The 20,103-nt window shown below is 46.7% G+C and overlaps 1 protein-coding gene across 1 annotated transcript in view; it reads left to right on the forward strand.

The window, feature by feature from the left end:
• Window positions 1-20,103, forward strand: part of LOC132765497 (synaptonemal complex central element protein 2) — a 35,962-nt gene that overhangs the window by 4,859 nt on the left and 11,000 nt on the right. Inside the window, exons 2-3 of the mRNA XM_067461933.1 lie at window positions 14,995-15,072; window positions 16,403-16,472. Of these exons, the coding sequence (XP_067318034.1) occupies window positions 15,046-15,072; window positions 16,403-16,472 (97 nt within the window). The 5' untranslated portion in view covers window positions 14,995-15,045. The remainder of the gene's footprint in view (window positions 1-14,994; window positions 15,073-16,402; window positions 16,473-20,103) is intronic.

A 20,103-nucleotide genomic window follows, 5' to 3' on the forward strand; every position in this document is an offset into this window, starting at 1 on the left:
TCCATTTCCATATTTTTCCAAACTGCACCAGGATGTAGAGTGGGTCATGTGGGCTCTCTGTGCGAATTGTGATCCTGATCCATCACTGTTGGCAGTTGCAATGGTCTCAGGAAGGGAGTGCAGGTATTGCAAGTCCCATCGTCTATGGTGCATCCTCCCCCAAACCGCACCAGGATGTAGAGTGCATCAAGGGGACTCAGTGTGCCAAATTTGGTCTTTATCGGTAATTGGATGAGGGTTGCATTGGTCGCAGGAATTGAGCAAAGGTACTGCAAGTCCTATAATCCATGGTCCATCCCCGGCCAAAACACACCGGGACGTAAAGTGGGTCATGAGAGGTCTATGTGCCAAGTTTGGTCCTGATCAGTCATTGGATAAGGTTAACAGCGGTCTCAGAATATGAGTGGTGGTACTGCAAGTCCCATCATCCATGGTTCATACTCCTCCAAACTGCAGTAGGATGTAAAGTGGGTGATGGGGGCTCTGTGTGCCAAGTCTGTTCTGTATTGGTAGTGTTCTGACCCAGCCCCCGGCCTTTCCTTTCCTCTCTGTCATCTCGGAATGTTGGATTTGAGACTGGCCAATCAGAGACCATATGCAAATTTCCTTCTCATGTCTCCGTTTCTGCCATGAACTCTTTTCTCCACCAGGGGCTCCTCTTGAAGCTGGCCAATCAGAGACCATATGCAAATAGCAGCACTGCGGCAGCCAATCCAAATGTTGGAACTTTCAGGCTGGCCAATCAGAATGCTGGCACATACACCGCCACACCGCCACACTTTTGTCCTCCACATACAAACTTTCACCTTTATTATATACTAGCTTGGGGACCCGGCGCTGCCCGGGTTATTTGAGAAAGGAATTGGGTCTCAAGGTTGGTCTTTATCAGTTATTTATATGGCTTACAGTGGTCTTAGGAAGTTAGTGAAGGTACTGCGAGTCCCATCATCTGTGGTCCATCCTCCTCCAAACTGCACCAGAATGGAGAGTGGGTCATGAGGGCCCTGTGTGCCGAGTTTTGTTCTTGCTCAGTCATTGGATGAGGGTCACAGTGGTCTCAGAAAGTGAGTTTAGGTACTGCAAGTCCCATCCTCCATAGTCTGTTCTCCCCCAAACCTCATTTGAATGTTGAGTTGGCCAAGGGGGCTCTCTGTACCAAGTTTGGTCTTTATTGGTATTCGTATAAGTGTCGCTGTGGTTTCAGGGAGTGAGTGAAGGTACTTGGAGTCCCATCATCCGTCGTCCGTCCTCCTTCAAACAGCATTGGGATGTAGAGTGGATCATGGGTGCTCTGTGTGCCAAGTTTGGTTTTGATCGGACATCAGATGAGGGTTGCAGCAGTCTTGGGAAGGGAGTGGAGGTACTTGAAGTCCCATCATCCATGGTCTGTCCTCCTCGAAAGTGCACCAGGATGTAGAGTGGGCAATAGGGACTATGTGTGCCAAGTTTGGTCTTGATCACTCATTGGTGAGGATCTCGGTGGTCTCAGGAAGTGAATGAAGTGACTGCAAGTCCCATCATCCATTGTCAAATTCTTCCAAACTGCACCAGGATGTAGAGTGGGTCATGCGGGCTCTCTGTGTGAATTGTGGTCCTGATGCATCATTGTTGGCAGTTGTAATGGTCTTGGGAAGGGAGTTCAGGTATTGCAAGTCCCATCGTCCATGGTGCATCCTCCTCCAACTTGCACCAGGATGTAGAGTGCGTCATGAAGACTCAGTGTGCCAAGTTTTGGTCTTTATCGGTAATTGGATGAGGGTTGCAGTGGTCTCAAGAATTGAGCAAAGGTACTGCAAGTCCCATAATCCACGGTCCATCCCCGGCCAAACCACACCAGGACATAAAGTGGGTCATGAGAGGTCTATGTGCCAAGTTTGTTCCTGATCGGTCATTGGATGAGGTTAACAGCGGTCTCAGAATGTGAGTGATGGTACTGCAAGTCCCATCATCCATGGTTCATCCTCCTCCAAACTGCAGTAGGATGTCGAGTGCATCATGGGGGCTCTGTGTGCCAAGTCTGGTCTGTATTGTTAATTGTCTGACTCAGCTCCTGGCCTTTTCCTTTCCTCTCTTTGTCATCTCGGAATCTTGGAATGGAGGCTGGCCAATCAGAGACCATATGCAAATTTCCTTCTCATGTCCCCGTTTCTGCCATAAACTCTTTTCTCCACCAGGGGCTCCTATTGAAGCTGGCCAATCAGAGACCATATGCAAATAGCACCACAGCGGCAGCCAATCAGAACGCTGGCACATACTCCTCCCGCCACACTTTTGTCCTCCGCATACAAGTTTTGACTTTTATTATATACACTAGCTTGGGGACCCGGCGCTGCCCGGGTAATTAGAGAAAGTGGGTAATGGCGGCTCTGTATGCCAAGTTTGGTGTTTATTGGTCATTGGATGACGGTTGCATTGTTTTCAGGTAGTGAGTGAAGGTACTTGAAGTCCCATCATCCATGGTCAACCCTCCTCCAAACAGCAGCAGGATATAGAGTGGGTCATGGGGGCTCTGTGTGCCAAGTTTGGTCTTTATCAGTCATTGAATGAGGGTGGCAGTATTTTCAGTAAGTGAGTGAAGGTACTGCAAGTCCCATCATCCAAAGTCAAACCTTCAAACTGCAGGAGGACGCAGAGTGGGTCATGGGGGCTCTGTGTGCTAAGTTTGGTCTTTATTAGTCATTGGATTAGGGTCACAGTGGTTTCAGTAAGTGAGTAAAGGTACTGCAAGTCCCATCATCCATGGTCAACCCTCCTCCAAACAGCATTGGGATGTAGAGTGGGTCATGGGGGCTCTGTGTGCCAAGTTTGGTCTTGATTGGACATTAGATGAGGGTTGCAGCAGTCTTGGGAAGGGAGTGGAGGTACTTGAAGTCCCATCATCCATGGTCTGCCCTCCTCAAACGTGCACCAGGATGTAGAGTGGGTCATGGGGACTCTGTGTGCCAAGTTTGGTCTTGATCCGTCATTGGCGAGGGTCTCAGTGGTCTCAGGAAGTGAGTGAAGTGACTTCAAGTCCCATCATCCATTTCCATATTTTTCCAAACTGCACCAGGATGTAGAGTGGGTCATGTGGGCTCTCTGTGCGAATTGTGATCCTGATCCATCACTGTTGGCAGTTGCAATGGTCTCAGGAAGGGAGTGCAGGTATTGCAAGTCCCATCGTCTATGGTGCATCCTCCCCCAAACCGCACCAGGATGTAGAGTGCATCAAGGGGACTCAGTGTGCCAAATTTGGTCTTTATCGGTAATTGGATGAGGGTTGCAATGGTCTGAAGAATTGAGCAATGGTACTGCAAGTCCCATACTCCACGGTCCATCTCCGGCCAAACCACACCGGGACGTAAAGTGGGTCATGAGAGGTCTCTGTGCGAAGTTTGGTCCTGTTCAGTCATTAACAGCGTTCTCAGAATGTGAGTGGTGGTACTGCAAGTCCCATCATCCATGGTTCATGCTCCTCCAAACTGCAGTAGGATGTAGAGTGGGTGATGGGGGCTCTGTGTGCCTATTTCGGTTTGTATTGGTAGTGTTCTGACCCATCCCCCGGCCTTTCCTTTCCTTCTCTTTGTCATCTCGGAATGTTGGATTTGAGGCTGGCCAATCAGAGACCATATGCAAATTTCCTTCTGTCATGCCCCGTTTCTGCCATGAACCCTCTTCTCCTCCAGGGGCTCCTATTGAAGCTGGTCAATCAGAGACCATATGCAAATAGCACCACAGCGGCAACCAATCAGAACGCTGCCACATACACCGCCCTATGTCCTTCCTCTGTCCGATACAAACAAACACTCTTCTTTATTATATACTAGCTTGGGGACCCGGCGTTGCCCGGATTATTAGAGAAAGTGGGTAATGGTGGTTCTGTATGCCAAGTTTGGTCTTTATTGGTCTTTGGATAACGGCTGCATTATTTTCAGGAAGTGAGTGAAGGTACTTGAAGTCCCATCATCCATGGGCCATCCTCCTACAAACAGCAGCAGGATATAGAGTGGGTCATGGGGGCTCTGTGTGCCAAGTTTGGTCTTTATCAGTCATTAGATGAGGGTGGCAGTGGTGTCAGTAAGTGAGTGAAGGTATTGCAAGTCCCATCATCCAAAGTCCATCCCCTTTCAAACTGCAGCAGGATGTAGAGTGGATCATGGGGGCTCTGTGTGCCAAGTGTAGTTTTGATTGGTCATTAGAAGAGGGTTACAGCAGTCTTGGGAAGGGAGTGGAGGTACTTGAAGCCCCATCATCCATGGTCTGTCCTCCTCCAAACTGCAGCAGGATGTAGTGTGGGTCATTGGAGCTCCATGTGCCAAGTTTAGTCTTGATTAGTCATTGGCGAGGGTCTCAGTGGTCTCAGGAAGTGAGCAAAGGTACTGCAAGTCCCATCATCCATCTCCAAAGTTTTCCAAACAACACCAGGACGTAAAGTGGGTTATGAGAGGTCTATGTGCCAAGTTTGGTCTTGATCCGTCATTGGATGAGGTTTGCAGAGGTCTCAGAATGTGAGTGAAGGTACTGGAAGTTCCATCATCCATGGTCCACCCGTCTCCAAAACTGCAGCAGGATGTAGAGTGGGTCATTGGAGCTCTGTGTGGCAACGTTGGTCTTGATTGGTCACTAGATGAGTTTTGCAGCAGTCTTGGGTAGTGGAGGTACTTGAAGTCCCATCATCCATGGTCTGTCGTCCTCCAAACTGCTCCAGGATGTAGAGTGGGTCATTGAAGCTCCATGTGGCAAGTTTAGTCTTGATGAGTCATTGGCGAGGGTCTCAGTGGTCTCAGGAAGTGAGTGAAGTGACTGCAAGTCCCATCATCCATTGTCAAATTCTTCCAAACCGCACCAGGATGTAGAGTGAGTTATGCGGGCTCTCTGTGTAAATTGTGGTCCTGATCCATCATTGTTGGCAGTTATAATGGTCTTAGGAAGGGAGTGCAGGTATTGCAAGTCTCATCGTCCATGGTGCATCCTCCTTCAAACTGCACCTGGATGTAGAGTGCGTCATGGAGACTCAGTGTGCCAAGTTTGGTATTTATTGGTAATTGGATGAGGGTTGCAATGGTCTGAAGAATTGAGCAATGGTACTGCAAGTCCCATAATCCACGGTCCATCTCCGGCCAAACCACACCAGGACGTAAAGTGGGTCATGAGAGGTCTCTGTGCGAAGTTTGGTCCTGATCAGTCATTGGATAAGGTTAACAGCGGTCTCAGAATGTGGTGAGTGGTGGTACTGCAAGTCCCATCATCCATGGTTCATAGTCCTCCAAACTGCAGTAGGTGATGGGGGCTCTGTGTGCCAATTTCGGTCTGTATTGGTAGTGTTCTGACCCAGCCCCCCCGGCCTTTCCTTTCCTCTCTTTGTCATCTCGGAATGTTGGATTTGAGGCTGGCCAATCAGAGACCATATGCAAATTTCCTTCTGTCACGCCCCGTTTCTGCCATGAACCCTCTTCTCCACCAGGGGCTCCTCTTGAAGCTGGCCAATCAGAGACCATATGCAAATAGCACCACTGCGGCAGCCAATCCGAATGTTGGAACTTTCAGGCTGGCCAATCAAAACGCTGCCACATCACCGTCCGCCCTCCCTCCACAATTCCTCTGTCCGATACAAAGAAGCACTCTTCTTTATTATATACTGGCTTGGGGACCCGGCGCTGCCCGGGTTATTAGAGAAAGTGGGTAATGGCGGTTCTGTATGCCAAGTTTGGTCTTTATCGGTCATTGGATTAGGGTCGCAGTGGTTTCAGTGAGTAAATGTACTGCAAATTCTATCATCCATGGTCAACCCTCCTCCAAACAGTATCAGGATGTAGAGTGGGTCATGGGTGTTCTGTGTGCCAAGTTTGGTCTTGATTGGACATTAGATGAGGGTTGCAGCAGTCTTGGGAAGGGAGTGGAGGTACTTGAAGTCCCATCATCCATGGTCTGTCCTCCTCAAACGTGCACCAGGATGTAGAGTGGGTCATGGGGACTCTGTGTGCCAAGTTTGGTCTTGATCCGTCATTGGCGAGGGTCTCAGTGGTCTCAGGAAGTGAGTGAAGTGACTTCAAGTCCCATCATCCATTTCCATATTTTTCCAAACTGCACCAGGATGTAGAGTGGGTCATGTGGGCTCTCTGTGCGAATTGTGGTCCTGATCTATCACTGTTGGCAGTTGTAATGGTCTCAGGAAGGGAGTGCAGGTATTGCAAGTCCCATCGTCCATGGTGCATCCTCCCCCAAACCGCACCAGGATGTAGAGTGTGTCATGGAGACTCAGTGTGCAAAGTTTGGTCTTTATTGGTAATTGCATGAGGGTTGCAGTGGTTTCAAGAATTGAGCAAAGGTACTGCAAGTCCCATAATCCAAGGTCCATCCCCGGCCAAACCACACCAGGATGTAAAGTGGGGCATGAGAGGTCTATGTGCCAAGTTTGGTCCTGATCAGTCATTGGATGAGGTTAACAGCGATCTCAGAATGTGAGTGATGGTACCGCAAGTCCCATCATCCATGGTTCATACTCCTCCAAACTGCAGTAGGATGTAGAGTGGGTGATGGGGGCTCTGTGTGCCTATTTCGGTCTGTATTGGGAGTGTTCTGACCCAGCCCCCGGCCTTTCCTTTCCTCTCTTTGTCATCTCGGAATGTTGGGTTTCAGGCTGGCCAATCAGAGACCATATGCAAATTTCCTTCTCATGTCCCCGTTTCTTCCATGAACTCTTTTCTCCACCAGGAGCTCCTCTTGAAGCTGGCCAATCAGAGACCATATGCAAATAGCACCACTGCGGCAGCCAATCCGAATGTTGGAACTTTCAGGCTGGCCAATCAAAACGCTGGCACATACTCCTCCCGCCACACCGCCACACATCCGCCACATACAAGTTTTGACTTTTATTATATGTATAGATATAGATAGATATATAGATAGATAGATACAGATATAGATTGGTCATGGGAGTTCTGTGTGCCACGTTTGGTTCAGTTCCCTCATGGGTGGAGTTCAGAATGCTATTTGATTGTAGGTGAGGCTGAGAGTGTGTGACCCATCCAATGTCTTTATATGTTTGAGCCTTCTATGCTTGAGTGGGGATTCTAACTCATTGTTGTTGTTTGCCTTCAAATCATTCCTTGGTTTGCCTCTGAGGCTGAGAGTGTGTGACCCAGCCAATAGCTTTCTATGCTTGAGTGGGGATTCTAACTCATTCTTGTTGTTGTTGTTTGCCTTCAAGTCATTCCTTGGTTTGCCTCTGAGGCTGAGAGTATGTGACCCATCCAATAGCTTTCTATGGTTGAGCAGGGATTCTAACTCTGTTGTTGTTGTCATACCTTGGTTTGACTCTGAGGCTGAGTGTGTGAACTATCCAATGGCTTTATATGTTTGAACGGGGATTCTAACTCTGTTGTAGTTGTTGTTGTTTGCCTTCAAGTCATTCCTTGGTTTGCCTCTGAGGCTGAGAGTGTGTGACCCATCCAATAGCCTTCTATGCTTGAGTGGGGATTCTAACTCATTCTTGTTGTTTGCCTTCAAGTCATTCCTTGGTTTGCCTCTGAGGCTGAGGGTATGTGACCCATCCAATGGCTTTCTATGGTTGAGCAGGGATTCTAACTCTGTTGTTGTTGTCATACCTTGGTTTGACTCTGAGGCAGAGAGTGTGTGAAGCATCCAATGGCTTTCTATGGTTGAGCGGGGATTCTAACTCTGTAGTAGTAGTAGTTGTTGTTTGCCCTCAAGTCATTCCTTGATTTGCTTCTGCGGCTGAGAGTGTGTGACCCATCATTGTGTGAGCCCACAGTGCTCTCTGGAGGGAACTGAACCAGAACTCTCAAACCCAATGCCCACCAACCCTGTCTCATGTTTTCTGTTGGGTCAAGGGAGTCCTGTGTGCCAGGTTTGGTTCTATTCCATCATTGGTGGAGTTCAGAATGCTCTTTGATTGTAGGTGAACTATACATCCCAGCAACTACAACTCCCAAATGACAAACTCAGGTTTTCTTAGTAATGGCCACTCCTTGGGTCAGTAGGTGTCTTGTGCCCAAATTTGGCGACAATGCGTCCAGTGGTTTTTGAGTTCTGTTAATCCCACAAACAAACCTTTCATTTTTATTTCTGTAGATGATGATGATGATGATAAACTTTATGTTAATAATAGTAATACTAGTGAATGCATAGAACCAGGTTGTGGGAAGGGGCCCCCTAGGCGATCCAGACCCACCCCCCTGCCACGACCCAGCTCATTCTCTGGGGCTTGGCAGCTGGTTCTGTGCTGAGTTCCTTGAGAGAGGAGAATGGGGCCAGGGAAGCCCCAGAGAGTGTTGCGGATTGCAGCTCCCATCATTCTTCACAGGTCTGCTCCTATGGAGAGCAGAGATGCCATCATGGAGGAACATAGGCCTTGCATTGGTGACATCGAAGGACTTGATGGTTGATTGACAAGGTGTCAACTGAGGCCTTATCCAAGGCTGTGGCCTTATCCAAGGTGTGAGACATGAATCTGAGTCAGTCTACCTGACATTGAGCTACTGGCCAACTACACCACATTTGTTGCTGTGAATTTTCTGAACTGCCTGGCCGTTTTCCAGAAGCATTCTCTCCTGACGTTTCGCCTGCATCTATGGCAGCATCCTCAGAGGTTGTGAGGTCTGTGGGAAACTGGCAAGTGAGGTTTATATCCCTGTGGAATGAGGTCCAGGGAGGGAGAAAGGACTCCTGTCCGCTTGAGGTTGCAAGTGTGAAGGTTGCAATTAGCCCCCTTGATTGGCATTGAATAGCCTTGCAACTTCAAAGCTTGGTTGGAAGAGACCTCATGGGCCATCCAGTCCAACCCCATTCTGCCAAGAAGCAGGAATATTGCATTCAAATCACCCCTGACAGATGGCCATCCAGCCTCTGTTTAAAAGCTTCCAAAGAAGCAGCCTCCACCACACTCCGGGGCAGAGAGTTCCACTGCTGAACAACTCTCACAGTCAGGAAGTTCTTCCTCGTGTTCAGATGGAATCTCCTCTCTTGTAGTTTGAAGCCATTGTTCCATTGCGTCCTAGTCTCCAAGGAAGCAGAAAACAAGCTTGCTCCCTCCTCCCTGTGGCTTCCTCTCACATATTTATACATGGCTATCACATCTCCTCTCAGCCTTCTCTTCTTCAGGCTAAACATGCCCAGCTCCTTAAGCTCTCTACTTTGCTCTCCGCACTGGCCCGCCCCCTTCTTCATTCTGAAGCTGAATGTGGACCAGGGAGGACACTCAAGGTCTGTCTCTGGGCCCTTGGGGGGTGGCAGCTCCCTTGCCTTGGCACCCCCACCGCCTCTTTGGCCCTGAGTCAGGATCCCCTCCCCCAGGTTGTTCCCCTGGGCTGGGGGTTGGTGGTTTAGCAGGGCTCTGCCAGCCTGCCTTCCTCCCTTGTCTCCTCCCCTGGCTTTGCCTGGTTTTGACTTTTTGAAGCTGTGAAAGGACATCCTCTTAAACTTCTTTTAACTGTTACAGGGCAAAGCCAAAAAAGCAAAGAAAGAACCAAATTCCCTTGTAGGAATGGTCATTAATATTTCAATAAAAGGCAAGACACAAAGTTATAATAAACTGGGTTAAGGCCAGTGTGATTCGCTTTATTTTCAGTTCAATTGCTTCCTTGATAGGACTTCAAAGTGATAGGACTTGTTTGGCCCCTCCCCCGCCCTGTTTCTTTCACCGCTAGGCATGTTGGCTGTGGGGCCTTTCTGCCCTGGCTCAGCGCTTATGGATCTGACCTGCCTGTTAGGCCAAGCGCTGGCGGCACACCCTCTATCCACCCTTAGGAGCTTCTTGGCTGGCCTCCTGGTTGCCTGATGATGCCAGTTGCTTGTGGACAGGACATCACTGTACACGTGGCAGTCGGCCATCTTGGCCCCAGCAGCCATTTTATATACTGAAGCCATCTATAGCCCCATGGCTGGCAGCCATTTTATGGTGGTTGACTGACACCGAGACAGCCACTTAATTACACAGTGGCTGCACGACCTAGGCTGTTTTGGACAGCACATAGATGAAGGTGAATCACACCAATTACTCACCAGGTTTTTACTGTTTTAAGTTATGAATAAATTAGCCACAACGCATGTTACTATCATTCGTCACAAATGCATGTTGGTTTTATTTAAAAACACATTTATAAACCCTTGGGCTGTGAGGACTGAAGACCGACAGGTCGCAGGTTCGGATCTGGGGAGAGGCTGATGAGCTCCCTCTATCAGCTCCAGCTCCTCATGCGGGGACATGGAAAAAGCCTCCCACAAGGATAACAAACATCAAACCATCTGTGCCTCCCCTGGTCAACGTCCTTGCAGACGGCCAATTCCTTCTGTGGCTAACTAAGATTTTATTTCTAATTTTATTTATTTATTTGCTTTTTTTAACCATTTTTACAACACAATGTCAACAATAATGACTGTCAATATATGGGATTGTGGGGCAGCTGGCTGAGTGTCAGCTGCATTAAGATCACTCTGACCAAAAGGTCATGAGTTCGAAGCCAGGTTGGAGTGGGCTTCCAACCAATTGTGTAGCCTGTTGTTGACCTTTGCAACCCAAAAGACAGTTGCATCTGTCAAGTAGGAAAATTAGGTACCACCTTGTGTGGGGAGGCTAAATTAATGAGGCCATAAAAAGACTCCAGCGAAGCACTTCAGCAAAACCATGAGGGGAATGCGGAAGTACTTCATCAGTGTCGCAGATGGAGGATGAAAGAGACAGCTCCCCTGGCAGCCAAGAAAAATTAAATAGCCTCTGTGTATGTCTGTATACGTTGTATGTCAAATTGGCATTGAATGTTTGCCATATATGTGTACATAGTCCCCTGCGGAGTGAGAAGGGCGGGATGTAAATACTGTAAATAAATAATAAGCATACATAATATTATAAAATAAATAAAGTTACTCCTGGTCACTGAAGCCATTCCATATGCTGTATTGATTGGCAGCAGCCATTGCACTGAGCTCCAGGATAACCCAAACAGCAAAGTAAAAAATACATTTTATTTGGGAAAACATTCAGTCCACCTACGTCCATTGAAATAAATCACCAATGGTGACCCTGGAGCCTCAAAGGCCACCACTAGCATGTTGTCTCTAGCCCTGTCTCCAGGATGAGACGCTATTGAGTTTTAAATTTATTTTAACCAGCCAAAGGTCAGCTCTGGTCAAATATATCACTGACCAAATGGGGCGACCGTGTGTGTGTGTGTGAGATGACATCACAAAACAAAAAAGGCTTGGCCTGACACTACAACTTTAGAACAATTTTCCTTTTTTGTTTAATTAATCTATAAAAGTCACTGAGGGCGTGGTTAAACAAACTAAATATATAAACCCTGCCGACGGGTTTGTCAAACTGAAGGAGGCAACGTGAGATGACGATGCAATGGGCCAATCTTTATATCCGAAAATGTATGAGGCCCCCCATTCTCATTAATTTTTGTCATTAGCCCATGGTAGTCTTAGGCAACTGAAAGTTGTTAACAGAATCCAACTAGACATATATAGGACTGATCTCAGTTAACTACAGCATGGAAATCACCAGATAGTATTATAGGGCTTTATGGCTGACATGTTTTGAAGTGTCTACTTCAGAGCTTATAAATATGTGTGTGTGTATGTGTATAATAAGTATCCCGTACGTCCTGGAAAGGGGAAAACGTTAATTAATTTTAAATTTTGCAGATCAGGCTTTATCTGAAATGGAAACCATAACGAAAAACCATTAACAATTAGCGAGCTGTGGCCATATTATGTAGCCTTAAATCATTTTTCGATTGTATCGGCCCCATAGCTGGGGGCCTTCACAAAAGGAAGAAGGATCAGGACTCTCTCTTAGTAATATAGTGTCTCCTGGGTTGAGGAGTAAGCCCCAGAACAAGGGCTAATGACTGAGAAATCACGATTTCTAGTTGCGAAGTCTCACTAATCTGAGTATTTGCAACTCGTTGCTTTTGGCACCAGGGCTGTAGTGGGGAAGCAATTATCGCAAGGAGTGTCATCGCAGTAATAGTTTGTATATAGTGCCTATCATATGTCTTTTTTGCATTTTGTTAATCAAGCAATAGGTGTTAAACCACCCAAGCTGTTTAAACAAGCTCTGAACATGAGTGGGGCCGCCCGCTGAACGGAATAACATTTGTTTAGAGAGAACTCTGTATTTTGATAAGTTATCAAGGCACAATACATTATGGTTTGAACCAAAACACACTGGCCATATTCCCTAGGGGAGTGGCCTCTCTGATAGTCTCTGGAATGTTATCTGTTAAAACTGGCAGTGTTATGTTTCAGTGTGCCTATGAAGGGCGGCTATCTGTTGTCATTAACCTAGCCACTAGAGGTTGTCTGGCCATGCCTTGCTGGATCGGGCTTTGGTCTCAAAGCTGTATGTCTAAGAATGAGGTACCTGTGGATGTGGTTGTCTCACTGGACGACAATGTCTTGTCGACAGACCGTGAGCTCTGGGAGCTGGGATCAGCTCAGCTGGGCTGAGTGCACCTGCTGGTTGAGTGTGTGATGATTAAGTGGCCGCAGGTGCCTGGGCTCATCCTCCCTAGGAGTTGTTGGGCATCGGTCAGCTTCTAAAACAGATAATATAGGAGAAAAGAGCCTCGAACCTTGATGCCTTACATGCCTGGCCAATAGTCTGGGAAGTAGCTGGGGATGGTATCCCCCTTTGTGTTATACTTTAAATATTCAATTGGGTGGCTCTACCAAAGACCGATTGCTCACTATGAGCTTGGTCACGGTCACTATTAAGTTGAAAGCTCTAAACATTACAGATCTTGGTCAGAACCCATAAAACATGCAAGGGACAAAGGGCTCCACCATCCAGTGACGGATGCGTCACGAGCACCTACTCGCTTAGGGCCATTACCCAATCTATTCAAATGGTTTTTATTTTGTGACAGCTCCTTTTCTTACCATGATATTTGCTGGCTGACAAATATTAATGTTGGACAATGGTCATTAAGGCCCTTCTTTATGGGCTTGAGAGACACAACTTGAGATATATTTATATCCATCGGGGCCGCCCAAATGTTAACCGATCAGGCGGGAATACGATTCAACCCCGAGAGAGTCACAAGTGAAACCCATTCATATCATTTTCTTCTAACAACCAACTGGTTTCATGAACAGGGGCTTTGGTCACGTATGGAGGTCCCCTCACCTTTTGGTATAGTGCTTTTGCTATGCCCACAGGGACAAGTATCAAGCTCACTGGAGTCCCCTAGATGACCATTTAGGGCCTATTAATGGTCACAAGTGAATGAAGAGATGCAAGAGGCTGATGTTGGGACGGTTGTATCCCTTTATTGTTGCAGCTAGGGGCGAATCCCCATCCGATGTTCTGGTCAACTATAATTCCATGCCGTGGGTGGCATGTTGGTGTGATGTCCGGAAGCTGGCTGAATAAAGATAAAAGCCAGGTATTTTTTTGTGGTGACCCAAGAAAAAGGGGACACTACCTACACGGTGGTTCGATTCGAGACAGATGGTATCCAGCTTTCTGATTTCGCCAACATGTTTGGTGATTGGAGGCTGTTTTGGAGATGCCCGGTCATCGATTCCTTGCCGTGGGTGACATGTTGGTGGCGATGTCCGGAAACTGGCTGAATCAAGATGGGAGCCAGGTGTTTTTTGTACTGACCCAAGATAAAGGGGCTCACTGGCTATACAGTGGTTTGACTTGAGACAGATGGTATCCATCTTTCTGATTTTACCAACACGTGTGGTGTTGGGAGACGGTTTTGAGATGTCCCGGTCATCAATGATTCCTTGCCCTGGATGGCATGTTGGTGGTGATGTCCAGAAGCTGGCTAAATCAAGATGGGAGCCAGGTGTTTTTTGTGACAAACCAAATATAAAGGGGCTCGCTGGCTACATAGTATTTTGACTAATAATAAGACCCAATTTTCGAGACAGATTATATCCATCTTTCTGATTTTACCAACACGTTTGGTGATTAGAGGCTGGTTTTTGGAGCTGTGGTCAGGACTTGGTGGGGGATGGGGGCAAAATAGACATCTGCCCCCAATCCGTGGCGATAAATAATTCAGAAAAACTAATAATTTGGTGTACGCCCAAGACACACCCTTCAGGGGTGAAGGCCATTAACTAAAACACTCACCTAAGGTTCAATTTGATTAGGTGAAGGGAATTATAATGGCCTAAAAATAGAGAGATTATGGTCTCCGATACTCTGAGAGGGACTTCTACACATTTCCTTCAGAGGTTACATGGATTGGGTGTCCAGGGGACCCGGGTGTTTTACCCTAACTAACCCAGAGGTAGGCTGGACAGAGACGCTACCTCGGCTTTGCCACCAAGTTCAAGATCCATAAAATTGAGATCCAGTCAAAGTTAAACAGGTAACAATTAATAAAAGTTGCCCATATTTCAAATCCAAATATTGTTGTGTGGTCTCGTTATTTCGGGGGTTAGCAGGCAAACAATTTAGTTAAATTATATTTTCTGAAAACAAGGGGATTGGGAGGCGCTTCATCTTGATGGTGTCCTGTCCCTTTCGTTTTGCCTCAGAACGCTTGGTTGGATTCATTTCTTTTCTCCAACTAATCTGGATTATATTCCTGTTAACCTTTTGGAAGCAGGACTGGTTGTTTCTTGAGTTTGGGCCAGCTGCACTGCTGCATGCTTTTTCCTTGGTTGTAATCACCTCTGTAATATGGAAGCCCCTTTTGAGCCTGGCCCTTTCAGAAGGTGCCTGGGATCCCAACGGGGCTCCTTCTGTCACGCCATGTCTCAAACTCAAATGATCACACCTTGCTCTGTGGTGGTGGCTGCAAAGAGATCCTGCATTTCCCTCTTGTTTAGTCATGTTTGTTTAATTCAGTTTTGGTAAGATGCTCGGAGCTTAGAGGTTCTCCTGGGATTGGACTCTTAAACAGTTGCAGGGTCCCCAGGCAGAAACCTACTTTCCATGGGGGGAAATCAGACTTTGATTCACCTGCCTGGCAGAGCAAGGCTTTCCACGTTGAAGCCTTGATGTTTTCCATCTGTTTGTCCCATTAGGTGAACTGCCGCGTGAGTGTGCCGGACAACCATCCAGGTTCATCCATCCACATGGCGCACAGTGGAGAATACCAAGAGGTAAGGGTTGCTGCACCGTTGAGGCAACTGAGTTCAAGTTTGGGATCTGCTTGGCGTTTCCTTGGAGCCTCTTTTCTTTGGGGAAACCGAGGTGATGGATTACCATTTGAGGGGGCACATTGCGGTGGCAAGAGGGAGTCTTTCAAAGAAGCTCAAGTTGATGGTATGTGCAGTTTCTGAAGGGGAAAGAAATGCCTGAAGTTTATGGCAATGGCCAAGGAGGATTTGTGAAATGATGAAGATCAATAAATTGATTAGGCTGATGGAGGAGAAGTATTGGTCTGCCTTAGAGAGAGAGTGGGGATAATAATAATAATAATAATAATAATAATAATAATACTTTATTTGTACCCCGCTACCATCTCCCCAAGGGACTCGGAGCGGCTTACATGAGGCCGAGCCCACGGCACATCAATAAACAAAGGCAATAACAAATAATCAATACAACAATTAAAATAAAATAAAACTCAGAAACAAAAATACACAATAAGCAATAAACAATAACAATAGTAACATACAGCATTTATTGATAGACTGGGGAGTGGACTCATTGTGGGATTTATAAGTTATCAATATGTCATTAAAGGTAGAAGTGTCATTATATAATCATTCTTAAAGAGAGCCCAGGAAAGGTAAAGGTTTCCCCTGACATTAAGTGGATAGTAGTTGTGTCCGCACACCTCCATTTCTAATAGACACCTCCAAGGTCATGTGGCCAGCATGACCGCATGGAGTGTTGTTACCTTCCCACAGAAGCTATTGATCTGCTCACATCGTTTTGAACTGCTAAGTTGGCAGAAACTGGGGCTAACAGTGGGAGCTCACCCCGCTCCCCGGATTCAAACCTTTGGGTCAGCAAGTTGAGCAGCGTAGCAGTTTAATCTGCTGTGCCACCAGGGCAGGGGCCCTTTGAGACTAGTCAGAACTACAAAAGCATCCGAAGGAGGAGAGGTCTGTCGATTAGACGAGTAGATGAGTGTTGACGTTTCTTCATTAGTTTTGCTTTGGTACGCCTGTTTTGTCACTGGTTTGACTTGATAGCTTTGTTAGCTGAGGCAGTGATACCCCAAGACCCCCCAAACCAAACCAAAAGAAGTCCAACCATTGGGAGAATGAATGGGACAAGTGACTCACCTTGGTTTTAGATAGATGTGGAGAGATTGCCGTGGAGGCAGCTCGCTCCCTTTGGGGACTTCTTGGGCAAAAGGGAAAGGCTGCCTAGGACTTCCTTCGTTGGAAGGAGGAGGAGGGAACCTGTCGTTGAAGAGCAGCTGCAAAATCGCCTCTTGTCTCTCCCTTCAGAGCTGTTTTCTGATTTCTCCATGTCCAGGATTCTTTCCAAGAGGCCTCTGATGTGGTTGCTCAGCCTTTGGTGGAAGACCTTGTCCATAGGAACAAAGGTATGTTGCTTCTGTTGCAGATATTCCAAGGTTTTAAAAACCAAGATTCCTCCTCCTCTTCCTCCTCAAGCTCCCAGAACATTTGTGGCCGAATCTTGATCAGAATGCGGAATACGAACACTGCATATTTAGATCTTGTGTGTGCTCAGCACTGGCAGGAAGTCTAGTTTCATGGCCTGCAGGAGTTTGGAACTCAGAGCTGAAAATGCCACACAATTCTTCAAAATGAATTGACATGTATATGCCACACCAAATTTGTCCAGGTTTTGAGGCTTACCAACTTTGGCGCACGAGCTGCCGCCTCAGTCAAGACCAGGAAACCTCAGCATCAGAGAATCCTCTGATGCCGTAAAACAGTGGTTCCAACCTGTGGTCCATGGACCACCCGTGGTCCACAAGGACACAAATATGGCCCATGGCCTCTCCGTTACTATACCATAGCAATGAGAGTGACTGGTCTTGCGAAACCCTCTTCTATTGCTTTTATATGGTTTATATCAGTGGTTCTCAGCCTTCCGAATGCCGCGACCCCTTAATGCACTTCCTCATGTTGTGGTGACTCCCAAGCATCACATCATTTTTGTTGCTACTGTACTTCATACTGTAATTTGGTGGTCAACCCTCCTGTTCAAGGAGCTCCACTGGCTACCATTCATTTTCCGGTCCCAATTCAAGGTGCAGGTTCTCACCTACAAAGCCCTGAACGGTTTGGGACCCGCCTACCTGCGTGACTGCATCTCCCACGCAATCTCTTCGATCATCTGGAGAGCCTGCCCTGCTCGCGCTCCCACCTGCATCGCAAGGGCGATTGGTGGGGACGAGGGACAGGGCCTTCTCTGTGGTGGCCCCTCGACTCTGGAACTCACTCCCTAAGGACATCAGGCATGCCCCAACCTTGACAGTCTTCAGGAGGAGCTTGAAGACGTGGTTGTTCAAGTGCTTTCCCAGAATAATGATCCCATAGCACTTTGTCCTCCAAAGCACTTTATATTGTTTTAGGTCTGCTTGTATGTTTCCACAAACCACCCCATCACATGTCCAGCATCATTTTTTTAAAATTTTAATTACATTTGGCCTACCCATAGATTTTAAAGTGTGTTGTCCTATTTGATAATGCTTCTGTTATTGTTTTATTGTTTTGTTGTTTTAAATTGCTTGTATTGTTGTTATTGCTTATATTGTTGTACTGTGGGCTCGGCCTCATGTAAGCCGCACCGAGTCCCTTGGGGAGATGGTAGCAGGATATAAATAAAGTATTGTTGTTGTTGTTGTTGTTGTTGTTATTATTATTATAACCATAACTTCATAACTGTGATTTTGCATCTACACCAGTGGTCTTCTTCCTTCCTCATTCCACGAGCCCTTAATACAGTGACCCCCAACCATCACATTATTTTCGTTGCTACTTCATAACTGTGATTTTGCATCTACACCAGTGGTCCTCATCCTTCCTCATTCTACGAGCCCTTAATACAGTGACCCCCAACCATCACATTATTTTCTTTGCTGCTTCATAACTGTGATTTTGCATCTACACCAGTGGTCCTCATCCTTCCGAATGCCACGACCCATTAATACAGTTCCTCATGTTGTGGTGACCTCCAAACATCTATATCAGGGGTCCTCAAACTAAGGCCCGGGGGCCAGATGCGACTCTCCAAGGTCATTTACCCGGTCTGCACTCAGGATCAACCTAAGTCTGAAACGACTTGAAAGCACACAACAACGACAACAATCCTATCTCATGGGCCAAAAGCAGGCCCACACTTCCCATTGAGATACTAATAAGTTTATATTTGTTAAATTGTTCTTCATTTTAATTATTGTATTGTTTTAAAGTGATTTTTGCACTACAAATAAGATATGTGGTATGCATAGGAATTCATTCATGTTTTTTTTCAAATTATCATCCGACCCTCCAACAGTTTGAGGAACTGTGACCTTGGCCCTCTGTTTAAAAAGTTTGTGGACCCCTGATCTATATAAATAAAAATGTAATGTTCGTTTGTGGGATTAACATAACCCAAAAACCACTGGACGAATTGCCACCAAATTTGGACACAATACACCTACTACCCCAAGGAGTGACCATCACTAAAAAAAATGGATTTTGTAATTTGGGAGTTGTAGGTCCTGGGATTTATAGTTCACCTACAATCAAAGAGCATTCTGAACCCCATCAACGATGGAATTGAACCAAACTTGGCACACAGGACTCCCATGACCAACAGAAAACAGAAGGGTTTGATGGGCATTGACCTTGAGTTTGGGAGCTGTAGTTCACCTACATTCAGAGAGCACTGTGGACTCAAACAGTGATGGATCTGGACCAAACTTGGCATGAATATTCCATATGCCTAAATATGAACACAGATGGAGTTTGGGGGAAATAGACCTTAACATTTGGGAGTTGTAGTTACTGGGATGTATAGGTCACCTACAGTCAAAGAGCATTCTGAACTCCACCAATGATAGAATTGGGCCAAACCTTCCACACAGAACCCCCATGACCAACAGAAAATACTGTGTTTTCTGGTGGTCTTTGGCGACCCTTCTGACACCCCCTCGTGACCCCCCCAAACCCCCAGGTTGAGAAATGCTGCCTGATGGCTATCCAATCCAACTCCCTTCACATGGGCAAGGAAACATCAAAGCCTTCCTGACAAAGAGCCAGCCAGCCACAGATATAGATAGATATAATTCTGTATTGTCGAAGGCTTTCATGGCTGGAATCACTGGGTTGTTGTAGGTTTTTCCGGGCTGTCTGGCCATGTTCTAGAGGCATATTCTCTCCTGACGTTTCGCCTGCATCTATGGCAAGCATCCTCAGTGGTAGAGAGTTTTGTTGGAAGTAGGAAAATGGTTTTATGTATCTGTGGAATGACCAGGGTGGGACAAAGGACTCTTGTCTGCTGGAGCTAGGTGTGAATGTTTCAACTGACCACCTTGCTTTGCATTTAATGGCTTGGAAGTGCCTGGGGGAATGTGTTTTTTTTAGAGGTGATTTGATGTGCGTGATTGTTTACTCTCTGTTGTTTCGCTGTTGTAATATTAGAGTTTTTTTAATACTGGTAGCCAGATTTTGTTCATTTTCATGGTTTCCTCCTTTCTGATGAAATTGTCCACATGCTTCTTGTGGATTTCAATGACTTCTCTGTGTAGTCTGACATGGTGGTTGTGAGAGTGGTCCAGCATTTCTGTCTTCTCAAATAATAATATGCTGTATCCAGGTTGATTCCTCAGGTGCTCTGCTACGGCTGACTTCGCTGGTTGAATAGTCTGCAGTGCCTTTCATGTTCCTTGATTCGTGTCTGGGCCATGCTGCTGCGTTTGGTGGTCCCTCTGTAGACTTCATGTCCACAGCTGCATGGTACACGGTAGGCTCCTGCAGAAGTGAGAAGATCCCTCTTGTCCTTTGCTAAACGAAGCATTTGTTGGTGGGTCTGCAGGTGGTTTGTATGTTGTGTTTCCTCATCCGCTTCCCTGTGCGGTCAGTGGTTCCCTTGATGTCTGGCAAGAACACTTTCCATCTGGGTGGATCTTCGTTTTGACTCTCGTGGCTCAGTTGTCTTGCAGCTCTTCCGATTTCTGAGGTGGAGTCTCCATTGGCCTGGGGAGCCCAGTTGAGGTG

The sequence above is a fragment of the Anolis sagrei genome, chromosome Y (genome assembly GCF_037176765.1).
Source record: "Anolis sagrei isolate rAnoSag1 chromosome Y, rAnoSag1.mat, whole genome shotgun sequence".
Taxonomy (NCBI): Eukaryota; Metazoa; Chordata; class Lepidosauria; order Squamata; family Dactyloidae; genus Anolis; species Anolis sagrei.